The sequence below is a fragment of the Crinia signifera genome, chromosome 1, assembly GCF_055691185.1.
Source record: "Crinia signifera chromosome 1, ASM5569118v1, whole genome shotgun sequence".
In the NCBI taxonomy this organism is placed as follows: Eukaryota; Metazoa; Chordata; class Amphibia; order Anura; family Myobatrachidae; genus Crinia; species Crinia signifera.
Genome location: NC_139217.1, coordinates 223517047 through 223540446, shown reverse-complemented (window position 1 = coordinate 223540446; position 23400 = coordinate 223517047). Strand labels below are relative to the sequence as shown.

Genomic DNA, 23400 nt, shown 5'->3' with positions numbered 1-23400 from the left:
GGAGGGCCGAAATTGCCCAGCCCTGCCTTAAGTCAAAGCCTGATTTAGGACAACTCCCAAAGTGATAATTCGACACATTCAATGCATAATGCTTAGAAAAAGGTATGCACTGCAGACCAGGTAGCTACTGCACATAACTCTTTAACCGAAACCTGTGCCTTCCTCTGGAACTTTACATCCAACTTTCTTTACCCAAACTAAGTAATCACTACTTCCTTAACTCATCTAGAGAGGGTTTGCTTAGTAGGAACACAACCTTTCCTAGCCCCTGCTGGGATTAGAAATACATTCTTGGATTTTCTGAAACTCTGCACTCTATCGAAGTAAATACAACTTCTAATGTATGAAGATTTTGTTCTCTCATTTGTTGTTTCAGGAAAAAAAAGTCCGTAATAAAATTTACTGGTTTATATGAAAGGTAGACAATATGTTAGGCAACACTTTTTCAGATGAGGTTCCTGGGCCATGACGTCAGCAGCTCTCCAATTCTTCTAGGGGATGTAATTGCCATAAGAAACACCACTTTCCATATCAGAAATTCCAATTTCACCTTATCCACTAGTTTGAATGGAGGTATGATATGATATTAAGGACTAAATTCAGATCCCACTGAAGAATAAATGATTTGATTCGAGGTCTCAAATCTTTTAATAGCTTGACAGTCTGTCAATCAAGTTATCTTCTGACAATCTTCTGTCCAACAGCACATTGATGGCTGCTTTATGAACCTTCAGGGTAGACACCACTAACCCTTTCTAAAAGCCTTCAAAAAGAGAATTGCAAGACATAGGATGTGTTTGCCTTCATCACTTCAGACTTGCCCAATCAATTAATATCTTCCGAACTCTAGAATATCTCTCGGATGACACCTTCCTTCTTGCTTGACAAGTTGCATGACAGTCCCTTACTTTCTAGTAATTTCCATTCAACTTCCATGCCGTTAAACACAGGTTTTGAGGTTCTGGATGCTGAAGCTGACCCTGGCATAACACGTTAGGTGTCACCCGTAAAGTTAGGGGATCTTCTACTGCCTTTCTCACCACTGAATGATAATAATCTGTACCTGCTCCTTCATTATCTTCTTTAGAACCCTGGAGACTAGAGAGAATGGAAGGAAAATGTACCCCAACTTGAAATCCCACTTTTGGGACAGGGCACCTATCCTGCAGGATCTCACCATGTTGAGCAAAAAAGAAAAAGAGAAAAGATGGTCTTCTTTTTTTGGCGCACAGAAGAAAAGATATAATGTTTTAAATGTTATTATGATATTATTTAAAATTTAACTTTTAATTTTTCTGTTTTAAAACTGCTTGTTCTGTGAAGTATTAATGCAGTAAACAAAAATGTATTAAAATCGGTGTCAGTGTGTCTTTATTTGATCCTTTAATTTAACCTTATTTAGAGACGTGTGTTGAAATTGTTTTTTGATATCCAGATACTTTATTTCATCATGTGTGCTCTTGCAGGCAATTATTATAGATATTGATACAATGTTTTCCCAATGGGTTATAGTTGTATCAAAGTTCCTCTCATTTATTCTTTCTCTATGAGTATATTTGCAAATATTTGTATTAATCTTAGAGGGATAAAGGAATAGGAGGATATAGACAGACAGATTTTTATATATTTTAGCTGTCTTGTCTTATTTTACACATGTGATAATGTATAAGGTTAATTCTATTTAACAACACATAACTCTGGTTTTAATTTGATTGTTAATTCTCAGGTTGGGATTTATGACCTTTTCAGCATCTATATCGTACAGCGCCCGTGGGTTTATATGGTGTAAACACACTGTTGTTGTTGGTTAAGTAATCTTCCGCTAATCCCTTAATGTTACATTTAGGGATTGCGGTATTATTCAATATTAGTGTGAGTACAGTTTTATTGTTAACTAATCAATTAATTTATGCACACCGCTGGATAGGTAGCTGTGTCATTAATTCAAAATGGGCTAGCAGAAAGTTCACACTTGCGCTATTCATTCATAGTAGGCTCATAGTAGGTTCAAAATAAATGCAGTTTTTCCTCAATTAACTGACAGCGTTGTATAGTTCAATCTATACACGCCGCTGGGCAACAACTGCACTATTAATTTATAGCGGGCTGACAGCGGGTTCGGATGAATGCAGTTTTTCCTTAATTAATGACAGCGTTTTATTAATCCAATTTACACAAGCCGCTGGGTAACAACTGCGTTATTTGGTTTATAGCGTGTCAGCAGCAAATTCAAATGAATACAGTTTTTCCTCAATTGATGACAGCATTGTGTAGTTTAATTTACACAAGCCGCTGGATAACAACTGCGCTTTTGATTTATAGCGTGCTGGTAGCAGATTCACATGAATGCAGTTTTACCTCAATAAATGACAGCGTTGTGTAGTTTAATTTATACACGCTGCTGGGTAGCAACTGCGCTGTTAATTTTATAGTTTTATCAAGCTTGATAAAACTGCCTTTGTGAAACGCGCGTCGGCGTCTCGGGCAGTGTGTCCAAAAAAATGTCTAATTGATTTGTTTGTTTGTCCGTTATGTAAGATAGGGAAGACCTAATATACAGAAAATAGCATCCGCACCTCCATGAACTAACTAATATGTACAACGCTGTCTGTGCTTTTACAAGATAATAATACACGTGGCACGGGTGTGGGGTGCCAGTACGCTGAGAACCAAGACCGCAGCCATTACCCGGCGGCGTTTGTAAATTATACAACGCCGTGAATAATAGAGGATAACTGCATTTATCTGAACTTGCTATCAGCCCGCTGTGAAGTAATAATGCAGTGGTTACCCAGCGGCGCGCAAAAATTAAACTACACAAGGCTGTCATTAATTGAGTAAAAACTGCATTTATTTGAATCTGCTGTCAGCCCGCTATGAAGTAATAGCGCAGTTGTTATCAGCGGCACGCATTAATTAAACTATACAACGCTATCTTTAACTAAGGATAAACTGCATATAAATTAACAGCGCAGTTGTTACCCAGCGGCGTGTGTAAATTAAACTACACAACGCTGTCATTAATTGAGGAAAACTGCATTTATGTGAACCTGCTGTCAGCCTGCTGTGAATTAATAACGCAGTTGTTACCCAGCGACGTGTATAAGATTGAACTATACAGCGCTATCATTAATTGAGGAAAAACTGCATTTTATTTGAATCTGCTGTCAGCCTGCTATGAACTAAATAGCACAGTGGTTACCAGTGGCGTGTATAAATTAAACTATACAACGCCATTATTTACTGAGGAAAAACTGCATTAATAGCATACTATAAATTAACAGCGCAGTTGTTACCAGCGACGGGTGTAAATTAAACTACACAACGCTGCCATTTATTGAGGTAAAACTGCATTCATGTGAATCTGCTACCAGCACGCTATAAATCAAAAGCGCAGTTGTTATCTAGCGGCTTGTGTAAATTAAACTACACAATGCTGTCATCAATTGTGGAAAAACTGTATTCATTTCAATTTGCTGCTGACACGATATAAACCAAATAACGCAGTTGTTACCCAGCGGCTTGTGTAAATTGGATTAATACAACGCTGTCATTAATTAAGGAAAAACTGCATTCATCCGAACCCGCTGTCAGCCTGCTATAAATTAATAGTGCAGTTGTTGCCCAGCGGCGTGTATAGATTGAACTATACAACGCTGTCATTTATTTGAGGAAAAACTGCATTTATTTCGAACCTACTATGAGCCTACTATGAATGAGTAGCGCAAGTGTGACCCAGCGGCGTGTATAAACTGAACTACACAAACCATACAACGCTATTAATAATAGAGTAAAACTTCATGTATTTGAACTTACTGCTAGCCCATTTTGAATTAATGACACAGCTACCTATCCAGCAGCGTGCATAAATTAATTGATTAGTTAACAATAAAACTGTACTCACACTAATATTGAATAATACCGCAATCCCTAAATGTAACCAATAAAGGTATACAGTACATTAAGGGATTAGCGGAAGATTACTTAACCAACAACAACAGTGTGTATAACAGTGTGTTATACAACCATATAAACCCACGGGCGCTGTACGATATAGATGCTGAAAAGGTCATAAATCCCAACCTGAGAATTAACAATCAAATTAAAACCAGAGTTATGTGTTGTTAAATAGAATTAACCTTATACATTATCACAAGTGTAAAATAAGACAAGACAGCTAAAATATATAAAAATCTGTCTGTCTATATCCTCCTATTCCTTTATCCCTCTAAGATTAATACAAATATTTGCAAATATAATCATAGAGAAAGAATAAATGAGAGGAACTTTGATACAACTATAACCCATTGAGGAAATATTGTATCAATATCTATAATAATTGCCTGCAAGAGCACACATGATGAAATAAAGTATCTGGATATCTAAAAACAATTTCAACACACGTCTCTGAATAAGGTTAAATTAAAGGATCAAATAAAGACACACTGACACCGATTTTAATCAATTTTTGTTTACTGCATTAATACTTCACAGAACAAGCAGTTTTAAAACAGCAAAATTAAAAGTTAAATTTTAAATAATATCATAATAACATTTGAATCATTCTATCTTTTCTTCTGTGCACCAAAAAAAGAAGACCATCTTTTCTCTTTTTCTTATAAACCCATTGTCTTTGGCTGCACCCCCACAGAGACCATACATAAACTGGAGAACACTGTCTCATTTGGGGCCCTATCGGGAGCTATAGCACCAACCAGTGCAGACTTCCCAAATTCCCCTTCCCCTTTGTGGACTCTCACCATGTTGAACCTGGGAAAAAAAGATCTCCAGCTCTGGGAATTGCCATCAAATCTATTTCAGGAAGACCAAACCTCTTCACCACTAGCTCAAACATGTGATCTCCTTTTTCCCTTTCTCCTGGTTGGATCGGGTTCCTGCTGAGATAAATCAGCAAACATTCTCTTTTCCTGGGACATGTAACACTGTTACGAGATTTTAAATGCTTCTCTGCCCAGACCATGATATTTGTGACTTCCTTCATTATAGCCTTACTCTTTGTACCACCCTGATGATTTAGAAGCACCATCACTGTTACATTGTCCAAAAAGACTCACGTGGTTTTCTACAAGTTGGACTCAAAAATGACACTGCCAACCAGACTACCCTCATCTGTTTGATTAAAGAAGAACTTTCTTTCTTGGGGGGACCAAGCTCTTAGGCAACTGTTTCATATATGCATTCACCATTTGCTTGCACTTGCATTGCTGATCCAGGTTAAACATCTTATCAACGACTTCGTCAGATTAAAATTTACAGTATTGTCCAGTACAGTCTGGTGGATAGCTTGGTGACAAGTTCATAATCATAATCCAAACTAGTCTGAGACCTGGATCTCTTGAAACTCTAAAAAAAAAACTCCTTAGAAACAAAGGATTTTTTCATCCACTCCATTAACTGTTAATTGATTATTACAGGTATTAGGGGTAGCAGCAGAATCCTTTACAGATTCCCCACATACATTAGCTTATGCTCCAAACTCAAAAATTGTTCCCAAACGCTTGAAAATAGACAGTGATCAGTCAGACAAATTGTTTAAATCACTCTGATAACACATTTATCAAAGCATATATTTTTTCTGTTTTCCTGCATTTGGGTGGAAATTTTTGATTGTCATTTGATCCCATACATTTCCAGGTTTTTGTTCCCACCAGATAGATCAGGCAGAAAAATCTGTACGTGTGTACGCACCTTAAGACAGTGAAAACGTTGACTTGCTCAGACATTCTTACACAGGTCCCCTAGTTAGATGCAACAATGCCCGAAATCTGGAGTCAGAAGTGCGTCCGCTAACCCGCACCCAGGGCCTCAGGTCCAATGCAGATTCTGGGCGTATAACTCCTAGGATGCAGTCGGAACTGAAGTGCGCCTCAGGTGGAATGCAGACACCTGGTGTACAGATCCTATGATGCAGCCACCACTGAAAGTGCGCCGCTGGAAGGCACAGGTGCCCCAGGGACGCATAAGTGAATACATGAAATGCCAAAGCACACAGGAACATGCCAGCCGCTGACTGCTGCATAGCTCTTATTGTAAATGGGACACACAAAAATTAGCACAGCCACTTCATCAGTGGAACCATCATCCGTCCAGGCCACTGGCAGAATGATGCAGAGAGGGGAGAAAGGTAAAGATACGGCCAACTCAGCCCCAGAACATAGCAGCACAACCAGCCTACTGTGAGTAAAATTACACATGCTAAAATTGCACTAGCTTAGACAAAAAAAAAAAAAGACTAAAAGGAGGAGGAAGGATTCCGATTTTATACCTAAGGTGGGCGGATCCTAAGAAAAAAAGTGACCTAATAGCTGGGAAAAGGGGCCTAAACCCATTATAAGGGCTGAAGAAGAAAATAGGAATTTCTTAATAAATGAAAATGTTGACTTAATACTAGTCCATGTCGTCGTGATGAAAATTGACAGCTTCATTTTTTGCAGTAGACTAGTACTGTACTATTACTGCTACTTACTTGTGTAAGGCAGGTTGTATTTTTCTAGTGATTTATTGTATTTTTTGTTTTCAAAATAGTTTATTTTGAAATAAAATTGCAAACAGTATAAAGTAAATGTACAAAGTTGTATGTTATAAGACATTAAAGATCGACGTACATTGCGGATAAATATAGAATTATCATATAACAACATAGTCAATCAAATAGTATGTATACCATGTAATTACAAAGAAAAAGGCACATTGTGACAACTTAAAAGTAAAAAAAAAGGGGAGGAGCGCAGGCCATATTCCCTAACCGCAAAAAGCTACATATGGGGAGACAGAGCAAAGGGAAACAAATTTTATTTGAGGTGCTACCATGATATCAGATAATTCCCCAATAATGCTACTTAAGATATCAAAAAGGGGGGCAATTTGTGGCTAACACTTCCAATATGTACCATGATGTGAGGTATACCGCCTTCCGTAGGTTATCTCAGAGGGAAGAGTTTTTACATAAGGTTACCATGTTCCAAAAAAAAATAAAAAATTCCACCTTTTCTTTATTGATCGACATTTCCAACCAATCCATATTAAATAGGTAAACTACATGAGGAATTAGCAAAGCAATAGAGAGGGTGTCCGAGGAAACCCACTGAGACAGTATGGTTTTCTGTCCAGCTGCTGCGATTTTAGCTAACAACCTGCAGTGTCCCGCAGGTGGTTTATGACATGTGGGTGAGTCAATATCCCTCAGTGTCTATGTAGGTGAGAGTGAAAATTATTCCAAGTTAAGGGAACTGTAGGGCAAAATGCTTGTTCTAGGTCAGTATTGGCATAGTCCTATGAACCTTGCAACCAATCAATTGCATATCGATATTGGGTTGCTAGCGCATGTCTTTGGTATGAATTCATTTATGTGGAGAGATTCGGTTCTCTCCATGTCCAGATAAATGTACTAAAAGCTTTGGGCAATTTTTAAGATCAGATTCTTTGAGTAAGAGAGGGAGCATTTGTAGGGGGTAAAGAAGTTGAGGGTAAAAAAATCATTAGATATTCGAGAAATAACAACTAGAAAATTAAAGATCAGTTGGGTGCACAGGTATATTTACACCTAGATACTTCAAAGAAGAAGTTGTCCATTTAAAAAGGGAAACGAGTGTCCCCAGCCCTCCGTGGCTCCCCCATGTAATGCCAAAGCCAGCGTTTTCGATTCATCCATTTTTGAATCCCACAATAGATTCAGATTCTTGGAGGAGCTGTAGAAGGCTAGGAAAGGCCTCCAGTGTGTTTGTAAAATACAATAATAGGTCATCAGCATAAGCTGATACTTTGAGGACATGTGAGCCTATTGTGATGCCATGTAAAAGTGTCTAATAAGAGGGGTGATAGGGGGCATCCCTGACAAGTACCTCTTTAAAACAAAACTATCTGTGGTCACTCCATTCACCGTTAGGAATGCTAAAGGGCTTGCATATAAAGTGTGAAAAAGCTGCACAAAAGTAGGGCCGAAATTTTGAAGATCTAAAACTCTAAAAATCGAAGGAGATGGGTCCAGGAGACTTGGTAAAATGCTTCATCAGAGTCACAGCTGAATATCATAGATTTACCAATTGACATACTAGAGGAGAGGGTCAAGGCCACTACCACCTGTCATATGTTATGAACAGAAGACCTTCCCTTCACGAATCCTGTCAGTGATGGGTGAAACAGTTTTGGGACTAATAGTTGTAAATGTTGGGCTATTAAAGGTTGTTAAAAGCTTAAATTTCTGATTTAATAATAAAATGGGGCAGTAAGATTGTACTAAGAGGGGGTCTTTGGACAGGCTAAAATCATCCTGCTCTCCAAGCCAGACAAAGTCAGAGGAAGGGGCAGTGCCACCAGATGTAAAGGGAGATATAAAGACAGTAGTATATAATACTCCACTGACAGACCATCTGGTCCTGGGGTTTTACCATTAGCTAAATGTTGAATAATAGCTAACACCTCTTGTTCAATGGCCGGGGCCTTAAGGGATTCATTATCATCCACTGAAAGTGTAGGCAAGTTAGCGGCTCAGAGAAAATAAATTCCCATCAGTACATTGTCAGGGGGTGCAGTGTACAAAGTCTTGAAATACGTCAAAAAGTCATCTGCTAAGTCAGAGGGGGCGGTTAGAGTCTGTGCATCATAATTTAGTTTCAGAATACTGGAGAGGAATGTTGGCTTCTAACCACATTAGCCAGCAACTTACCAGCCTTATTGCCCCATCTGAAGTAATGATGTTGCTGATAATGCAAAGTACATTGTGCCCATTCCGTGCATAAAGTTGCTTAGTGGCAACATAATTTTGGTTTGTAGTGGGGGGTGTCAACCTGTAGTAGGGTCACATAGCACATCACTTTCTGTGGCCTAAGATCCTGATATTGCGTTTGCCCAAGATATATGCAATAACATGACAGGTTTTGATGCTATCCAAAACAAGTTAATATCTAAATGTTGTGAATTATCATCCCTGTCTAGATGAAATCAGGGGAGTCATAAAAGGTAAGAAGGAAATCGCCAATTATGAGATGCGAAGGTGGGGGTGCAAAGGTAAAGGGTAAACCAAGTAGGAGCATGATTGGATATAACTATATTATCAAAACCTGAATCAAGTACTCTGTGTAGCTGTGCAGTAGGTATCAACCAGAATCATGGTGGTAGTAAATTCTGTAGTCTCATTCTACCGGGTGCTGATAGATCAGATCATTAGAGTGAGGAAGTTAAGAGTTGTAGTGCCTCATGTCTCTGTCCCTGACCTATTTAACTGGGATTCAAAGTGGCATTAAAATCTCCTAATATAATCAAGCCCTCGGCCCACACCTGTAGCTGCACATAAAGGTCAGAAAAGAAAAAATTATTTGCACAATCAGTGTTTATTATGGTAAGATAACAGACATACATTGTAATATAGACATTTTCAGTGGGACTTCAAAGAGTGCGCCATGTTTCAAGTCAATTGTTGGTAAATGTATGTATTAACACTTTAAACTATGAAAAATAACACATTTTAATGTATAAGTAATGATAGAAGAATGGGTACTTATGTAATATCTGGGCTCCCGTTTTTCTTATGAGACCGCGTCCGCTCGCCACGCTTCGGGCACGGTGGCTCGCCACACTATATAAAATCAACTCCATGTGTACTTGGATAGTAGGGGTATGAAAAAATGGGGTGCATTTAACATGGGAGCGCAGAAAATACATAAGTGCTGAAGAATGTAAAGAGAAAGAGAAGAGAGGAAAGAGGGAGGAGAGGGGCAGGTAGAGTCCAACCAACGTCATATCAAGGTTGTGGGGCAGGCGTCGGTGAGGGAGTACCTGCATATGATGTATATTCATGGCTTTCTTTAAAGTTCAACCAAGGGGACCAGGTGGTGGTAAATGCGTTAGAGGGCAGTTTGGCGGAGGAGAAGGAAGTAGGGTCTTCCATGAGCATGTAGCGGTCTACTCTTAGGAACCAGTGGGAGATTGGAGGCCGTGTTTGGGTTCTCCAGAAACAGGGTATAATTGCTCTTGCGGCATTCATTAGGTGTCGGAGGAGGGACTTTTTGAACATTGAAATAGGGATCTCCATGTAATTAAACAACCAGAATTCTGGAGTGTGTGGTAAGGGAGTATCTGTAATCAGTATGGATAGTCTCCTAATTGTCGTCCAAAAATCAGTCAGTTTGGGGCACTGCCACCAGATGTGCAATGGGGAGCCCTGGGAGCGTTGACATTGCCAGCATGTATCAGGGATAGTAGGGAACATCCGGTGAACCTGCACCGGGCATCTGTACCACCGTGCGAGGATTTTGTATTGGGTCTCAAGAATCTGAATCGAGGATGAACTGGCAAACGTATATTGGAATATGGTAGGCCACTGGTCATCCGGTATAATAGTTGTTAATTCAGATTGCCATGCCTTAACAAAGGGGGGGTAGTTAGAAAAAATTATTTGGACTATTGGGAGCTTATATAGTGTATACCAAGTCATCAATGCAAATTTTTATCAAAATAATTTATCTAATTTAACTTCAGAGTTTAACGATGTGTGTAGTAGTAAAACCAAGAGCCTTATTATGGTTGACTTGCATGCTAGCGATTCAACAAAAACCCGCCCCGGGGGAGGGGGAAAACAAAAAGTATAAAACAAAACATAGAATAAAAAATAGTAATAGTCAATAGTAATAGTCAATGGACTCAGTTTGGATACTAACCCAGTAAAAAAAATAAAAAAAATCTTATACCATAAGTCCCACAAAACAATAATAACTCCTAAGTGCTGTATAAATTTTAAGAAAATGAATGTAAATATGTATTTGACAAAAATAAAGGCATGATACTTGCAGACATGGTAGACAGTCACTCCGTGGTGGCAGAGGCGTTAGGAGCGGATGAGTGAAGAGAAGTGGCAAAAGTTATAGCAGGTTCTACAGAGTCAAAGAAAAATTGCCGGCCTTCACATGTTGAACTCGAAAGGAAGATTGGTGAATAAGTTGATCCGAAAGAAAAAAAATTGTCCACTGTCAGCAGAAAGTTCACAAGGTACAAGGATCCAGAACAGTTTCAAGATAGTGAATAAAGCTAAAAGTAGTTCGGTAGAAAAAAAAAAGGGGTTACTGCTGTAGGGCAGTGTAGGGAACGGTTACGTGCAGGAACTGATTATTAACTCACACTGGCAGCTAGGTCATACAAGGTATCTGCAATGCAGCCATCTTTATTTATGCTGCTTTATGTAGGCAGCTATGATCCACTCTGATACCAGCAGATGTAATAGTTTATGGTCGGTGAGAGGAGGTAGATGCAGCAGAAGAATGTAGGGGCCTGGTGCTGGGATGTGCTGCAGTGTCCAATATGGCGACTGCTAAACGGCCCAGTCTGAGACACGCACCCTGTTATCCGGGGTGTCAGGGTCGCTGAGGAGCCTTATGCGGCAGTTTCTGCTGAATTTAGCCACCAGTGACCTCTGGGGCACTGCTCCGCTGCTGTATGGAGAGCACGGGGGAGAAAGAGAGAACTCGGCCACATCCAAAATAGCAGCGTTTTCTTAAACGCTTGGATTCTGGTTACAGGTCAGTAACTTAGAACACACTTATAATTTATTTATTAGCAGTTTCTTATATAGCGCACACAGATTCCTCAGCGCTTTACAGAGAATATTTGACCATTCACATCAGTCCCTGCCCCAGTGGAGCTTAAAATCTATATTCCCTACCACATGTACATGCACACACAGACATTCTAGGGTTCATTTTTTGGGAGCCAATTAACCTATCAGTATATTTTTGGATTGTGGGGGGAAACCCACGCAAGTACGGGGAGAATATACAAACTCCACACAGTTAGGGTCATGGAGGGCATTAAACCCATGACCTCAGTGCTGTGGGCAGTAATGCTAACTATTACACCATCAGTACTGCCCCAGATCTTATATAATCTTAAGGTGCCCATACACGTACCAATTACCCGGTACTTTTGTGCTAACATAGCATTGCATCGCATGCACAATGATGCTATTTTAGCACAAAAAGTACCGGGTAATTGGTACGTGTATGGGCACCTATACTCTATTGCCCACGTGGATGAACAAATCGGTACTTGTGAGTTATCCGGGCTGCCGATTTTTTCATCGCGCCCGAAATCGTGGGCATCGCGTCGGTCGTGGCCGTTATAAGGAGCCGCGACGAGATGCCCACGATTTCCCATAGACAGTAATGTTAAAAGACACAATGGACCCGATTTCCGACCCGATTTCCCATAGACAGTAATGTTAAAAGACGCGATGGACCCGATTTCCCATAGACAGCAATGTTAAAATAAAATGACAATGTGAAATTGGCCAATATGGCCATTTCACATTGGATATGTTTTAAAAAAAAATGTTTCATGGCCCCCCACCACCGTTAACGCCACCCCGCTATTGACGCCAACCCGAAGCGTGGCGAGCGCAGCGAGCCCGCGAGGGGCGGCGGTACGCGTCCTCCGACCTTTTCATGCCCTACTATCCACTAGGGCGTGGAGTGAGAATAGAATAGTGTGGCGAGCGCAGCGAGCCACAAGCATGGCGAGCGCAGCGAGCCCCGCGAGGGGACGCGGACACCTTCACAGGTATCCGCGTGCCCTTGCGGGCTTCACACGCTTCGGGCTCGGCGGCTCGCTGCGCTCGCCACACTATTCTATTCTCACTCCACGCCCTAGTGGATAGTAGGGCATGAAAAGGTCGGAGGACGCGTACCGCCGCCCCTCGTGGGCTCGCTGCGCTCGCCACGCTTCGGGTTGGCGTCAATAGCGGGGTGGCGTTAACGGTGGTGGGGGGCCATGAAACATTTTTTTTTAAAACATATTGGCCAATTTCACATTGTCATTTTATTTTAACATTGCTGTCTATGGGAAATCGGGTCCATCGCGTCTTTTAACATTACTGTCTATGGGAAATCGTGGGCATCGCGTCGCGGCCCCTTATAACGGCCACGACCGACGCGATGCCCCCGATTTGGGGCTAAATCGCGGGCATCGCGTCGGTCGGGTGTCCTTAAGTTAACCAAACTTAAGGACAAAATCGGCAGCCCGGATAACTCACAAGTACCAACAAATCTGTTTATTACAAGAAAAAAATTCTATCAATCCTTTGACCATGTCAACCTAGACACTGTAGATCTAATGACTGGAAACCCTGCCTCATACTGGCTAATATTAGCCAGCAAAAAGGGTGAAATGGGAAGCCACAACCACCACTCAAGCACACCACCCAACTCTGCAAAGGTAAAAAATTGACAGTCCCACCACCATATCCTTGTATCTCAAGCCATGCCTTCCACCATTCCAATTCCTGCAGAGGCTGACCGTGTTGGAATTTCTCCAGATTCTTCGCCCCTGCTAGGTTGCAGTCTACACATAACAATTACGGTAGGGTCTCCTAGTTTTTAGGCATGTTTAAAAGCCAGGTGACCAGGATCAGGTGAGTGGGTCAGTTGGCAGAAGTTATACGCTTGTCTAAGGTCTGGCAAACCAGACAGTAGGAATAGGATCTCCTGAGGTTTGGACATATACCTAGCTTAACTATTCTTCTATATTGACGAACATGCATATTTATTATAGTGTTGTGAAGGTTATAAAATATATAATCTATTTGAGGGCAGCATGGACATTGCAATGGTTAGCATTACTGCCTCACAGCACTGAGGTAATGGGTTTGATTTATACCACATATATTGGGTATGTTATCGTATACACTTTTTCCCATTCAAAAGCATTTATACATGGCCTGGACAACCTGTAGCTTTGCGTATTTTAAGAGACTGCATAACATTGCATGCTTTGCCAGATTGCTAGGATGTTGTAACACCTGGAGTACCATAGATTGTTCAGTTCGTATCTATAGTGTACAATTTTATATGACGGTTTGGAAATAATCTGTTCCATAATGGTACATTAAACCGCAGTATAACTATTTACTGTAATAGTCTATTGTAATGCCATACAAGTTATTTAGGGTAAAAAATATTTAACAAGTAGCAAGCAAGCTTCATAAATGCAAATTATGGCTAGCAGCCTATTGAGGTGCAAGCAGGCTGATCTCTGATTTCACTTCCACATGCTAAAATCAGGAGTCAGCTAAAAACTTAATATGAAGCTGTTCCAGCAGTGTTCATGGCTAATTGAATGTGAACTTACTGTATATGTAATGTGCCATGCAGTCATTAGATACACTGTAATATTAAAAGCACAATATAAGCAGCATTATTTCATCCACAAGGTTGTGGTGTTTCTTAAAGCATTTAACAAGATCTGCATTATAACTTTAAACATGATGCTTTACTAAGTTTAAAGTTATAAAGGCAACATCAAAAAGCTTTATACATCAAGCCAGCAATGCTTTCAGCAAGGTGCTTTAGCCAGCCACTGTTGACATTGTCAAACACACTCCTGCCTGTTAAAATTATTAATGTTAAGCAGCCCATACACGGTCCATTTAACGGATCCATTTGGGACTTCAATAGTACACATCGGATCGGATCGCATCCCTAGTGCATGCAGTGTGCATGCACTGCGATCCGATGTGTACCTAGTACAAAAAGTATGTGCAGCACATACTTTTTGTACCGTACTATGTGATGCGCGGGAGCGCGCATCGCATAGTACAGAACGGAGCCGTACACAACAGACCGTGTATGGGCTCCATTATATTAATTAAAGCATTGAAAGTTCAGATCCACAGATAGCCTGAGAGCAGTGGTTTAAAGAGCCATTAATACTCTAAATTTTAAAAATTGTTCTAACAATATTATGTGAAGTTTGTGAAACACTGTATAATTAACAATGTGTAAATGTTCAGTGAATTTGGCGATTGTCTTGCTGTTCCATAGATCTTGCTGGTTGAGTTTTATAAGGGAGGACCAGATCAAACTGCATTCCAAGAAATCTGGAATAAGGAAAAGACTTTTCTGGACAAAATAAAGGTACCAGACATATAAACACAAACAAATTACAAGGGATTTTAATATTTATATTTTATATTTAACATTTTAATATTTATAATAAAATATATTAAGAAAAATTATAAAATATACAGTGTACTCTTTCTACATCCATAACTTCAAAATAAAAAAATAAACAAAATTAGTTAATTTTATTTTGCAGGGATCTTTGGCCAGCAGAACTCCCAAGGACCCAAGTTTTGAGACCGTTCTGGAGCAGATTTATACACTTCTCAAGCAGCTAGGCTAATAAAAGCCCTGTTCTTTCACCAAAGGAATGTTCTGGTTAATAAGCTTAACATTAAATAAACATTGCTAAGATAACATAATTGTGTGGTATTGACCAAATGTTCTTTCCATCACATTCTGCATACTTAAGGCGTTACATACCACTCAACCTTCACTGTTACTTCTTTCTAGCGGTTTATGTATCAAACATTAAAATGGGTGAAGTGTACTAGTATTAAAGTTGTACATAGCAACCAACCATATCCATCATTTTAAATGTCTTGATAAATGCTTCTTTAAAATGGATTGGTTGCCATAGACAACATCTCTAATCTTTTCACTGCTTGATACATCAATCCACTACACCAGTGGTTCCAAAATGGTGTACCTAGGCATCCTGGGGTGCCTCGGGATGTTTGCAATGGTGACTTGGGTCGGGTGTCAACAACCAAAAAATATACAGATTCCTACCTGTTAATATGCATTCCTCTACTCCACCATGGCAGCCAACTAATGGGTTAAGTCCCAAAGGGTAGTACTCTGGAAGGAAACAAAGAAAGAACACTGGCCCCTATATAAGCCCCGCCTCCATAAGCTTCAGTGTCTTTATTATAAAGCATCAGTATACTAGATTCCAATACACATAATACATTTAAATAACAATCGGGAGGGATAATGCTGCCATGGTAGAGTAGAAGAAAGCATATTAACAGGTACGAATCAGTACATTCCTCTACCTCCCCATGGCAGCCATCTACCGGGTAATGCACAAGCAGTGTACACACTGGGGTGGAACAAATGATGAAGAATAGAAGGTTACCTCACCTTATTTTGAAAAGAAAAACATTTTTTTTTTTTTTTGCTTTTGTAGATCACGGAACTCCTGCCAAATCGCGCATCCGCTGATGCTGCCAAGTCAACTCTATCATGTTTGGTAAATGTGTGGACAGAGGACCAGCAAGCTGCTTTGCAAAGTTCTTGTACTGACGCTGCCTCCTCCGCCCAGGAAGCGGACATTGCCCTGGTTGAGTGAGCTTTTAAGCCGATAGGTGGTTGCTGTCCCCTGATTTATGATATGCTTCCAGGATACAAGTCTTAATCCATCTGGAAATTGTGGCCTTACTAGCCCCCTGCCCCTTGTTCTTCCCCTCAGTCAAGACGAATAATCTTTCCGTTTTCCTATGAGACTTTGTTCTATCCAGATACATTTTTAATGCCTTACTATATCTAATTTATGTAGTCTCTCCTCTTTGGAGTTGACCGGATTTGAACAGAAAAGGAGGAAGAAGGACTTCTTGGTTGATGTGAAAGGTCGAAACTACTTTTGGGAGAAATTGCGGATTAGTCCTCAACACTACCTTGTCCTGAAAAAAGTTTAGAAAATGTTGAGCTGCCCAAAGGGCTTGAATTTCGGACACTCTCCTGGCCGAAGTTATAGCCACTAGAAAGACCACTTTGACCGTTAACCATTTCAATGATACTTCTTGCAGTGGTTCAAATGGAGCCTCCACTAGTGTGTTAGGCACCAAATTGAGGTCCCAAGGTGCCAATGGAAGGTCTTATACGTTTGGCTGCTTGTATGAATCTCTGGATGTACTTATACTCTGCTAGCTTCCATTCTAGCATCGCTGACAAGGCCGAGATTTGCACCTTAATAGAGCTGACTGACAAGTTCTTATCCAATCCTGCCTGCAGAAACTCCAGTACCGCGGGCAGATCCTTGGTTTGATTACTTTTGGATTTACAGAAAGCCACATATCTCCTCCAAATTGGATGGTAAGTTAGAGATGTAGACCCCCCCTTCCTAGCCCTTAAAATGGTGTTAACTACTTTATTAGAATAACCTTTTCTTTCTAACATTGGTCTCAGTAGCCACGCTGTCAACTTCCAGCTGGGCGGCAGGGCTTTCCATAGCTTGTTCTGACCAATCAGATCGACTTGATCCGGTAATCTCCAAGGATCTTCTACTGCCATCTCTAATAACTTTGGAAACCATGCCCTTCTTGGCCAGTATGGAAGTATCACAATTACTGTTGCCTTTTCCTGCTGAATTTTGGTCAGTAACCTTGCTATAATTGGAAAAGGAGGGAACACATACATCATATCTGCTTCCCACACTGCAGTTAATACATCTTGCTGCTCTGCCCGAGGGTCCCAATGCCTTGAGAAGAACCTCCGAACTTTTGTGTTCTTCCCCGTGGCCATTATGTCCACTTGGGGTAGACCCCACATATCCACCAATTGTTTGAATATGTCTGGAGACCAGACTCCTTGGGCAATATCGGTCCCCGCAGATGGCCCCCCAACCTGTCTGGCTGGCATCGGTAGTTACTACCACTTGTTTTGTCACCACAAACACTCTTCCTTGCTTTAGTCTTTCCCTGAGAGACAAACAGGTTAGGTCCTGACGTGCTTTCACTGACAGGTGAATAGACTGACGTGCTTTCTCTGACAGGCGAATAGACTGGCTTTTGTTTATTCCATCGCCGTTCCACTGCATCAGAAAACAGTTTTGCAGAGCCCGCATGTGAAATCGGCCCCAAGGTGCTGCTGAGATTATTCCGAGAACTTTCCCCTGAGAGTACTATCTTCTTGTCCCGAAGTCTTAGCACTTCTCTCTTAGCACTTTTAGTTCTACCAGCTATGCCCCTATTTATACTGTATTTTTCAACACACCCTGTACGTTATCTTGTAATTTGTTTTTTGTTTGCTATGTACGGCGCTGCGGACACTTTGCGGCACCTTATAAATAAACGTACTACTACTCTCTCACCAATCTCTCCTTTCTCCTGTTAAGTTTATGGTCATAAAGGCTGTCTATCCAGACACCCAGATATTTTACGGTTCGAGAAGGTTGCAACTGGCTTTTATCCTGATTGATTAACCACCCATGTTTCTCCAGGTATTGTCTGACCTGCAGAGTGCATCTTTCCGGTACTCTCACTACCACTTTCTGGTTAATCATTTTTTGTAGACTGATGAGTAAAGCATGTTTCTCCACCGGATCCTGAGGCATGTGAGACTGTCTTCCAATGGCCTGGGTATTTTGCAAATTCTATCTCGTACCCAGATTCCGCTATCTCCAATACCCATCTGTCTTCGATAGATTGGTACCAGACGTGCCCGTATTGCAGCAGCCTGCCCCCAACTGTCCTTTTGGCATCATTGATTAGACTGTTTTGAGGGATACCTACCCGCTCTGCCCACGAAAAAAACCTCCCGCCCAGGATCTTCTGAAGTTTCTTCCGGGCCTATAGGTTCTCGCTTCTTTGAAATCAGTTGACTGATATTTAAATGGCCTATTATAAATGGCTTTTTTTACCTGACTTCCCTCTGGACATCTTTGTGATAATGTCATCAAGTTTTGTACCAAATAGATATTGTCAATGAAATGGTAAAGACAATAGTTTCTGCTTCGACTGAGTCAGCTGCCCACGGCTTCAGCCACAGCGCTCTTCTAGCTACCGCTGTGGTTGCGCTTGACCTAGCTGCCAGCTTAACTGCATCTAGTGAAGCGTCACCTAAAATCTCTACAGCAATTTGAATGTTCTTTTATCAGCTCCGTTCTCTTAATACCATCTAGAGTATCTGACTCCAGATCCTGGACCTCAACACCCTGGACGTGACTGCCATGGCCGAAGAAGCTTTAATTGCTGCTCCCGCCGTAACGTGCTGCTTCCTGAGGTTAACCTCAATTTTCTTTCCATCGCATCTTTAAAGATGTTGGCATCCTCTAATGGAAGTGTCATTTTTAGAAATCCTTGAGATGGCGGCATCCACTCTCGGAGCTCCTTCCCAGTATTTTACTTGCTCATTTTCAAAAGGTTACATTTTTGATACTCTAAGTCAGGCATTCCCAACCACAGTCCTCAAGGCACACCAACAGTGCAGGTTTTAGTGATATCCAGGCTTCAGCACAGATGGTTTAATCAGAATCCCTCAGATACTAATTAAGTCATCTGTGCTCAAGCCTGGATATCTACAAAACCTGCACTGGTGTGCCTTGAGGACCGTGGTTGGGAACCACTCTTCCTCTACCATTTCCTTTAAAGTTTTAGATAAAGGGAATGTCTATACTTTCTTCTTTTTATCCTGGAAAAGCAGTTCCTGCAGCTTTTCCTCGTCCTGTGTCTCCTCTATTTTTAGGGACTTGTGTATGAGTGCTAACAGATTCTCAAGTAATACGGGATTAAAATCTGCATCAGTTTTATCTTGCGTAATCTCGCCTTCTTCCACTTCCTCTTCTCTAAAGGCTGGGTCTTCCCCAGAATCTTGTGATCCCCTGAAACCTCAGCCCTGCTTCTTTTTGCCAATATTTTCTCCAAGTCCTCCTTAGTAATAAATGTATCTGCCAAGGCGGTTTTCAGCATGGTTACTAGCTCAGACATCTGAGGCATGGACATCTGTTGAGACACTTTACATGCATCACACGTAGAACCTGTGCATTTCTCTGATAGGATTTTATCACATAGACTGCATTTCGCTGGATGATACTTCTCATGCTTAGCCTTAACATCTGCTTTCCCTCTGCTGGTATCAGACCTAAAATAGTATACATAACTATATAATACTCCTCAATCCATATTTTCATACAGTCTTATTCACTTTTAATATTCCGGCTTACCCTGATTTCTTTTGCTGCCTTTTTTCTTCATCCATAATGCTCTGTGCTTTACCCGTTTGAAGCTAAAAGCAATCACACACATATAAGCATATTGGATACTCCTCCAGCAACATGCTATCTACGGAGTCTTACCAGGTCTGCTGTAGCGCTTCTTTTAAAGTAGTCTGCTTGTAGCGAATGGTTTAGGTGCCTGTATGCACAGTGCGCCGCGTCCCACCGATGACAGACGCCTGTATCCATTACTGACCGGCTTTTAACCTGTTGCTGGCTCTGGCGCGCACTGGTGACATGAGTCCATACAGCAGACCCAGGTACCCCTTACTGCTCTCGACAGCAGGGACCTGTATACACATGATTCCTGCCTCAACCCCAACTGCTCTAGACAGTGGAGAGGGCCGCAGCTCAGGGTAAGCCCATCCACTACCCTGGAAGGAAAAAAAGACACTGAAGCCTATGGAGGCGGGGCTTTATAGGGGCCAGTGTTCTTTCTTTGTTTCCTTCCAGAGTACTACCCTTCGGGACTTAACCCATTAGTTGGCTGCCATGGGGAGGTAGAGGAAATTATTTATGCTCAAAGTGATAGGCAAAACCAGAGGCTACCAATCATAAAAGGTATGGACAATTAGAACCACAGCTATGTCCCGCACCACATAACTGAACCTGAGGGTGATAGTGGGGCGCAATAAATTTTTTTTTATCCATAAGAGACTTTTTTACTAGGGGTGCCCTAAACAAATACTGATATTCTAGGGAGCCCTGATCAAGAACGTTTGGGAACCACTGCACTAGACCCTTGTACGCTCCCCAATGACATATTGCACTAAAAAAGACATCACACCTATACCATTTCTCTAGAATAGTGGGTCTAAACTCCAGTCCTCAAATACCACCAGCAGGTCATATTTTTAGAATTACGTTCAGTGGTATAATTACGGACCCCGCTAAATTATCATCTTTTATATGGCATCAAAAGTGGACCATAGTGCCTTACAGATCATTTTCATGTAAGCCTTGCAGAACATTGATAAGGTTTATAAACATTGCTGCAACAGCAGTCATAGTAACTATATTTGTATTGTGGCGGTCAAAGCTGCTTTGGTGCTGTTAGCCAGTGGGAAAGTGATAATGGTTTAAGTGAGAAAAGCACAAAGAAAAGACCCAAACGTGAGTAGAAGGCAGATTATTTATGTTTAGAGAGAAAAATGAGACCGGCAGCAGTACAGAGGATAGACAGGAGTGATGAGACAAAAGACCAGATATAGAGGACGTTACAGAAGTCTAGTCCACAAATTACCAGCAAGTGGATGAGAGTCTGCTAGTGTGAGAATGGGCCTGATCCTAAATATATTACAGAGATGGAAATGTCAGGAATACAAATTGTACTTAATAGGAGGTTGGAAGGAGAGGGAGGAGTTGAAGATCTCCAAGACTGGGCAACTGTAGGCTAAAGGGAATGGTGCTGTCAATATATTATGAAATTGAGAGGATGGTAAGATGATTAGTTCAGTTTAGATATGTTAAATGTATCTATTGGGTCCATGAATTAATCTACAGATGAGGGGAATGAAGTCAGAATGAGTAAAATTGAGAAAATGGGTGGAAAAATCAAGCTTGGAGAAGTACTATGGTGTCAAACAACCTCAAAGCGGAGTTTCTTGATGATACCCTTAAAGGGTGGGTGGGTGGGGTGGGGGATGGAGTGAGGGATAACTTAAAAACTAAGATAATAATGATGGACAGAGAGTGATTACAGAACTGGTAAAGTCTGATATATGAAATACAGTGGGTGAATACAAAGCAAGTATCCACTCACACTTAGGGTGATATTACTGAATAGATTACCTAAACTGTGCAAGTTTAAAGAAATACAGAAATCATATCAAGTGTATGTGGTGGAAGGAGGGTACTTGAGGTTTGGAGTTGTAAATTACTGCTCTGGAACACACAACCTTCAGTCATTGTGATGTGTCGCACAAACATAAATGGGTTGCAGAGACCAAATGTAACATTATACAAATGTTAAAGTTCACCAGTCACAGAGTTACCTTGTTAAGCATTTTACTATAAATGTATTCTACACAATGTATTCTACACTTTTTTTTTATATGTTAAAAAGCACATGAAAAGTTTAAATTGCCTTCAGATCATAAGCTTGTATGAAGAGCCAATATAATTTAAAATATATGTAAAATAAAAGTCCATACTGGGTTCTCAGGAGGGTTTATCTACACATTAAAAGGTACTTCTGTAGTTTCACGGCGCCAGCTACTTCCGGGTTCTACGCTCGCCACGAAATGTGTCAAAAAAAGTAACTTAACTCCATGCCAACATGGATAGTTCATACCCCCACTATCCATGTTTGCATGGAGTTGATTTTAAATAGCGTGGAGAGCGTAGCGAGCCACCGAGCCCGCAGCGTGGGCGAGCGTAGCGAGCCCCGCAAGGGGACTCAGACGCACGGCGCCATACTGGCGCCGTGAAACTACAGAAGTACCCATTAAAATCCTCCAAAAAGAACAATGTGGCATTTCCACTTACCACCATTACCATTCAAGGAACAGCTGCACAATTTTCAGTCATGGCCTTTATTTTAAAGGATGTGTCAGTTATAAATACATTGATCTATGCACATAGGGACATCCTGAATTTATGCACTATTGGTTCCATTAGTGGCAAAAGCTTGAATACAAATTTATTTTAAAGTGCAAGTGAGTTGCTTTACGATCAATCACATGAGATAATCCATGAAATATTTACTGCTGTACAAGTAAACAGTGGGGGGAATCATGTTGATTAGCCCTTGGTGGTTGGAGCAACCATAGAAAATAGATGTTGGTACAATGACACAAGAATGAAAATATGTGCTGCAGGCTGTCAAGAGTACTTCTATGTAGCCTTACAAGCTAAATGTCAAAGCGATGTATACAAAAATAACAATATAACGTTATATAAAGATTACATGTTTAGATTTCTATAGAATAGACATATCCTCTTTAGATAAGAAGTTTTAAAAGTAATATAAAAGAACACAAAGTGAATGTTTAGTCACATACTGTAGAGGTGAAATCAAAGAGTTCTACAATGGCATTATCCTGGAGATACAATTTACTATGGTAAATTATTTAGTGTTCTGTGAGTTAGTGAACATGTCATGAATCTCTCATAGAAGGGTTCCAATAGAAGAGTTGGACTGAGTCAAGATTATATTTGGTGTTCTGAAGCTAAAGCACCATACGGTTATAGTGATTCCATCTCTTCAGGACATAGGAGGCGTCAACAACTGAGAAGAGAAATATGAACAGCACTCCAGTGTATTGGTCCTCAATGTTAAGTGATATGGTTGAATAACACATTCCTCTTCCAAGGAAAGGAGTCCTCATTGTGGTAATGGAACCAGAACCTCCACATAGTTTAGGGGGAAAAATCCTGACTGGCCATTGATCATTCCTTCATACCAGTTCTCATCAATCTGGTTGGTCAGAGTGATGATGTCACCTTCGCGAAAGCCAAGTTCTCCATCATTCTCTGGATCAAAATCATATATTGCTTTACAGCATGGTTGATCTGGCAGAGCTGTTATGCAACAAAGAAATAAATACATTAGTGCTAAGG

At 40.8% G+C, this 23400-nt stretch overlaps 2 protein-coding genes across 7 annotated transcripts in view; one reads left to right on the top strand and one right to left on the bottom strand.

Moving 5' to 3' along the window:
• MPND (MPN domain containing) overlaps positions 1–19091 on the top strand; it is a 114419-nt gene extending 95328 nt beyond the window's left edge. For 2 of the 6 annotated variants that reach the window (XM_083179326.1, XM_083179325.1), the window contains exons 12-13: positions 14826–14918; positions 15100–19088. In XM_083179326.1, the coding sequence (XP_083035452.1) occupies positions 14826–14918; positions 15100–15186 (180 nt within the window). In that variant the 3' untranslated portion in view covers positions 15187–19088. Of the gene's footprint in view, positions 1–1087; positions 1235–14825; positions 14919–15099 lie in introns of those variants that run through there. The other 4 variants (XM_083179330.1, XM_083179327.1, XM_083179329.1 and 1 more) reach the window with 4 other exon arrangements.
• The window catches only part of SH3GL1 (SH3 domain containing GRB2 like 1, endophilin A2), a 140801-nt gene continuing 132341 nt past the window's right edge, over positions 14941–23400 (bottom strand). Inside the window, exon 9 of the mRNA XM_083179331.1 lies at positions 14941–23361. Within this exon, the coding sequence (XP_083035457.1) occupies positions 23165–23361 (197 nt within the window). The 3' untranslated portion in view covers positions 14941–23164. The remainder of the gene's footprint in view (positions 23362–23400) is intronic.